Source organism: Oryzias melastigma, linkage group LG17 (genome assembly GCF_002922805.2).
Source record: "Oryzias melastigma strain HK-1 linkage group LG17, ASM292280v2, whole genome shotgun sequence".
NCBI lineage: Eukaryota > Metazoa > Chordata > Actinopteri > Beloniformes > Adrianichthyidae > Oryzias > Oryzias melastigma.
The window spans coordinates 29,775,597-29,781,331 of NC_050528.1; the positions used below are offsets into that span (position 1 = coordinate 29,775,597).

A 5,735-nucleotide genomic window follows, 5' to 3' on the forward strand; every position below is an offset into this window, starting at 1 on the left:
AGCTGCACTCTGAGCTCTAGCTGCGTGACAGCGAACAGGACTTTAACGTGAAATACTGCGACCAGTAACAGCATTAAATACACTTAAAATATGTGAAACAATGCAGCAATCTGCGTCTTGGCTGCACCTATTACGTGTCGCCAACATGAATTTCCATCAGCTTTTGAGCTGGTCCCACGTAAGTACGTGTGAATAACAAGTGTAGCAAGTTTGCAATTTAAAACAACGTATAGGTTACAAGTTAAATAATTTTTGCATTTTTATTTTATTGATTTTGCTTGAAAGATAAACAATGTGACTCTTGGTCGCCCCAAAAGACATCCTGTAAACTCCAAATACTCCACGATTTCCATATAAACAACAGTCTACTGTCCCAACTGGAAATGATTGAGCGGTCATGTACCGAATGCGGAAGTAAGTCGTGCATACTTTTATAGCTCATTTACATAATTTGGTTGGATTCGGAAAGCGAACCATTTTGCATGGAAAATGTCACACTCGCTCCAGTTTTACACAGTCAATGAGCAGAAGTAGCTAGGCCCAGCAACACAGTAAACCAACCTCAATCTGTGAAGAGTTTACCTGGCTAGATACCAAAGTCAAATTTGTGATGTGCTCTTAAGTGAGAAGAGGTATTTGGATGGCGCTACTCACAGAGAGATGACACGAACAGTTCAATCAGGATCGGAGTAAAGACACAAATGTTTCTGAGGAGCATGCAGGAGGCTTAAGCAAGACATCAAAATGAATGCTTCAAGAGAACTACAGGATTTGGTTAGAGATGCAAAAAAATAAAATAAAATAATGACCGCGGGGTTGACAGACATTAATTTACGTAAAAAGGTCCTTACAACTCAGGTGGGAAAGTTTATTTGAAAAAAAATAACAACAACAACATGAGACACAAAGACTTAACCAAAGAAATGCCTACATGTATCAGAGTATCTAAAAAGCTTATAATAAATTATGACTGAATAAATATTGAAAGAAATATGTGCGCTGTGGATGTATTTGTCCATAGTGGACTTTGTTAATTTTATTTTCAGTTTGTACTTTAAAGATGTCATTATTTAATTTTTTGTTTTATTAAAATAATTATAAAACAATCATTCCTGCATGAAAAAACTTTAATGATTTTTTTAATAAAATGAAATGTTGGTTTCTCAGCTTCTGATATTTTAAAAAATGAATCACTTTTTTACATGATTATGTTGTACAATTCTTGATAATGAAAGAATAAAGTTTTTAAATTATTTCTTAATTTTTTGTGGTTTTTGTTGAGATACAAGCCTTGATTAAAAATCTCATAGCATTTCAAATATGGTTTATTTTATTATTGTGCATTGCAATCAATATACGCTCAAAATGAGTTACTGAAAAAAAGAGTAAAGAAGGACAAAAGTATTTTTTAGGACTGAACATAAAAAACATTAAAAGCATCCTTCATGTGACTTAATCTGTCAGACTTCTGTTTGGCTTTAATGCCCTCTAGTGGTGTTTAAACAGAAAAGTTTCATTTTTTCAAAAAAAACTACAACCTAAACATCACATCATTGGCTGATTGAATCTAAAAAATGGTAATGTTGTCTTATCAGCTCCCTGGATCTGCAACTTTCCCTTCATTTTAGTTCTGATCTTGTGGAAGATCTTCTCATCTGTCAGAATGCAGGCAGTGTTTTTTTCATGTTGCATTTTAGAACTCCTGTGTCACCTTTAGGGATTGTTGTTTTTGAAACTCCTAAAAGATTTATTATCAGAGAAATGTTCAACAAAGAAGCGTTGAAGAGCTATTTATGGTCCAAAAAGATGAAGTGCAACAAAGGGAATCATTTATGGGGCTTTCTTCAGACCAGGGGTAAAAAAAAAAATACATTCTTTGACACTCAGTTGTCAGTTCATGAAGTGACTGCCTTCATTGTGTCCTCGGAGCTTTTTTGTTTTTCATCGTCAACTTCATGCCATTCCCAAGACAAACACCCCCAGGATGCTGAGCAGGATCAGGGCAGCTGGAAGGGAAACACACAAGTCAGAAAAGCTCACTCACATAGAGGAACTAAAAAACAAACTATTTTTTTAATCGCTCTCATTAAAATACATATCAACATCGCTCAATTTCACTGCAATTCATGTCTTCACTTTATCTGAATAGCAGACCATGACATGAATGTCTTTTGTTTTCTCAACAATAGAGTTCCTGGTTTTGGGACTGCACCTCCCTTTCTGCTGACAGCACTTCTTCTAACGCTGTTCAGGTAGGTGGGTTGAGGTGGAGCATGACCGCAGTTTCTGGGAATCTAAAGCTTATCTATTGTTAACCTGAAATGTCACGTTCAATGTCGACGGAAATACCAGCATAAAACACAGAAGTGGTATTTTGGAAAATGCAGCTGTCATTTTTGATGCTTAGATTTCAAACCCAAACACGAGACATGAGCTTTGACGGAGAATGAAAGCTGGGTTTTCAGAGCAGTCACTCACATTTTCACATGAAAATCAAGCTACAGTAGTTTCTGTAGTTGGTTGGATTCACCATGAAACAGTTGTTCTTACCGTGGTACGGCATCACAGATGTGGCAGCTGACATGGTTGTGGTTGGTGCGGTTGTTGCGTTAACTGTAGAGTTAAGCAGATTAGCAAGGTCCAGAGGTCCTGTGCTCTTTGATGCTGTGAAGGGCCCGATGTTACCTGCACAAAAAAGTTGTGTGGTTCAGCATTGTTTTCAGTTCAATCAATAGAAAGGTTTTCTGCAACACTTTTTCTTTTCTCTTTCAAAAATGAGAATGCTTTTTATGCTTGATTAGTTACCGTTGGAATCTACGGATCCGGTTCCAAGCTTGATACTGAACATTGTGTCCGGTGTGCTCCTGGTTGTGGCGGTGGCGTTCAGATTGGAAATATTGAACACACATTGGATTTTATCGCTGGTCACATTCCCAGAAAACATTGGCATGGTCTGAAATTATCAGGTGAAGCAAATTGTTAGCACAGAGGATTAAACAGAAGTATCTCATTGAGGAAGTCAAATGATGATGTAATACATTATCAAAAAATATATAGTGTGCTTTGATTTTGTTTTACTCATCCATCCTTTTTACAAACTTACTAATTGTCTTTCAGGGTCATAAGGATGCTGGAGCCTATCCCTGCTACTTTCGGGGCAAAACTGAGACACGCCCTGAACAATATGCCAGACTGTCTAAAGACCACAGACACTCACAGTCACACCTACAAGTAATTTAAATTCATCAATGAACTCATGAAGAACGCAAACAGAAAGATTCCAGATGGGATTTGAACCAGTACCCTTTCACTGTGAGCGCTAATCACTGCACCACAGCTCTCTCCCAAACTTGAATCTATTTTTTCTTATCTGGATAAAACTTCACTTTCAGAAAGTGTTCTCACCATGTTCAGCAGTGTGGGGGGACTTGTGGAATTTGCGCTGTTCAGCGACATCACGGTGAAGAAGATGCTCCCATTATTGGAGTTGTTCTTAGCACAGATGTACAGCGTGGTGTTCCCCTAAAGAAACAAAGAAACAACAGCGGTCAAACAGTGTGCTTTGATCAAACCCTAAAAACAGATTTTCAGTCTATTTTTTGCTTTAGATGCATGATGGACTCTTTGACTATCACTCTAACGGTTATGAGATGACTTTTTATTTAGTTCTGAGTTAAGCATAATTCCTGAAACAGATCTTTATGAGCCATTGTAATAAAACGTTCTTTATTGGACAGAACAGTCATTGGTGCTTAAATAAAACAAATCAAGTCGAATCCTTATGGAACATGTTAAACAACAGCACATTATAGTTTTTTCAGTGCTGGATCAGCATCTTTACTGATTGAAGGGAGGCATTTTGATGATCGTGTTTTCCCGTAGCCCCGCCCACACCCGCCTATACTTCAAACCATCTACAGCTGTTTCTGCTTTCCGTCATTATTTTTCAGCTGTTCCGGTTCCTGCTTTGTTCTTCTCTTTTGTTCTTCCTCTTCGGGAAGTTCTCATTTTCTAATCTTTTTGCCCTGATGTGGTTTAACATGGTTTTGTTTCATTTATTATATTCTAACTCCACCACGGTCTACTGGACTTGGATCCTCCAACAACAACCATCAAAATGAAACCTGACGGCCTTTTTGTGGTAAACCACTGAGGACAAACTCCTTAAATATGTGTGCAATATAGATAAAGTCAAATTCATTTATGTCAATTTTTTTAAACTTTTTTTTTTGGTCAGGCTGAATAGTTTATTTGTTAAAAATGTTGTTTCTTTGAAGTGTGACGGTTTGTTCTATGAATGCAGTACCGGTCTTAGCAGGAAATATCCAAACATGGTAAATAGATGCACACAGAATCAGAGGCTATAATGTTTTGCATTTGCTTAAAACATATTGTTTTAAAGAAATGTTTTTTTCCATTTGGCCGAATGCATTGAAACAACAATAAATAAACAGACATCCTGGCGTTGCAGCTTTGCAAGCTCAGATATCTATTTTTTCACAAAAGATGTGAAATATGAAATGTCGGGGAAGTTGAAACATTTGGGGAAATTCCAGAGTGGTCCTAGCAATGAGGTGTTGTCTCAGAGTCAGACACTGTTGATCAATTGAGGATGCTCCTAAGCAGACTCAATACATCACATATTAGGTCCATAAATATTCTCTGCTGTCTCATATTCACCAGGTGTGGGATTGTGGGTCATCCTGTTTCTGTTGACAGAAGGCAGAGTCCAGATAGAGTGTGATCTAGTTTCAAAAACATATTGTGATAAAAGTTTTGTTTGCTTTATACCGATGTTTGTACTGTCATAAAAATGTTGCTGTGGATGACGGAAAGACTGAGAAGGTAATGTCGCCTAACAAGAAAATCAAAAAGCTTCAATTGACACCAAACTGGTCTTAGTGGTTTGGCTCGTTCTCACACAACTGAAAGATCAGCTTTGTGCTCATCTGATTGGTTCGTGTGTTTTTACCCCTGATGCTGGAGTGAGCCCCAGAGCGATGTATCCGCTGGAGTTTCCACTCAGCTCGTTGTGGAGGTTGATGCCGTTTGGAGGAGTTTGGGACAAGAGCCTCAGCGATCCGAACAGACAAGTGCTGTTGCCCTCGGGGTCACAGTCAGCTGGTTCCGAAATACAGTATTTGGTTACCCCACAGTTTGTCTTGTTGATGGGGAACTGATGGACACAGAAGGAAAGCACAGATGATTTAGGAGTCTGTTTTTATTTGTATTTTTTTTCCCTGTTCTGTGAAGGCGTCTGTTTCTACACTGCAAAATCTGTCTTCAGAAAGTAAAAAAAAAACTGTTTGTCTTGGAAGAAAAATAACCTTATCAGGAAAGTTTTTCCATTTCAAAACAATATTAATTTAAAGAAAAAACTAGGGCTGTGAACATTAACGCATATTATCAAAAATAATTAATGCATTAATATGTATAAACGGAAATTAATCGAGGAAAAAGTCTTTCACTTTAACTTGGCGGTTCAGGCTTCCACGGCGTGTTTCAAACATATCATCAGGTGTCATCCTGCTTATACCATGGTCACGTACAAAAGAAATAGATATTCCATCGGTTTTTAGTACTTTACTGTTACTATTTTTTCACATAAAGCGAACTATTTGATCCGTGGTCCGGTGCCATATTGTACAAATACATTTTACCTGATAAAACATTGTGATTGATCGTGATTAATCCCAATACAAATGTGCGATTAATCCGTTTTTTTTTTTTTTTTT

General features: G+C 37.5%; 1 protein-coding gene across 1 annotated transcript in view; it reads right to left on the minus strand.

Annotated features, from left to right (window-relative positions):
- Window positions 1–844: 844 nt before the first annotated feature.
- The window catches only part of LOC118599975 (putative ferric-chelate reductase 1), a 6,228-nt gene continuing 1,337 nt past the window's right edge, over window positions 845–5,735 (minus strand). The window contains exons 3-7 of the mRNA XM_036216464.1: window positions 4,973–5,176; window positions 3,406–3,522; window positions 2,806–2,953; window positions 2,551–2,685; window positions 845–2,006 (exon numbers count right to left, since the gene is read on the minus strand). Of these exons, the coding sequence (XP_036072357.1) occupies window positions 1,954–2,006; window positions 2,551–2,685; window positions 2,806–2,953; window positions 3,406–3,522; window positions 4,973–5,176 (657 nt within the window). The 3' untranslated portion in view covers window positions 845–1,953. The remainder of the gene's footprint in view (window positions 2,007–2,550; window positions 2,686–2,805; window positions 2,954–3,405; window positions 3,523–4,972; window positions 5,177–5,735) is intronic.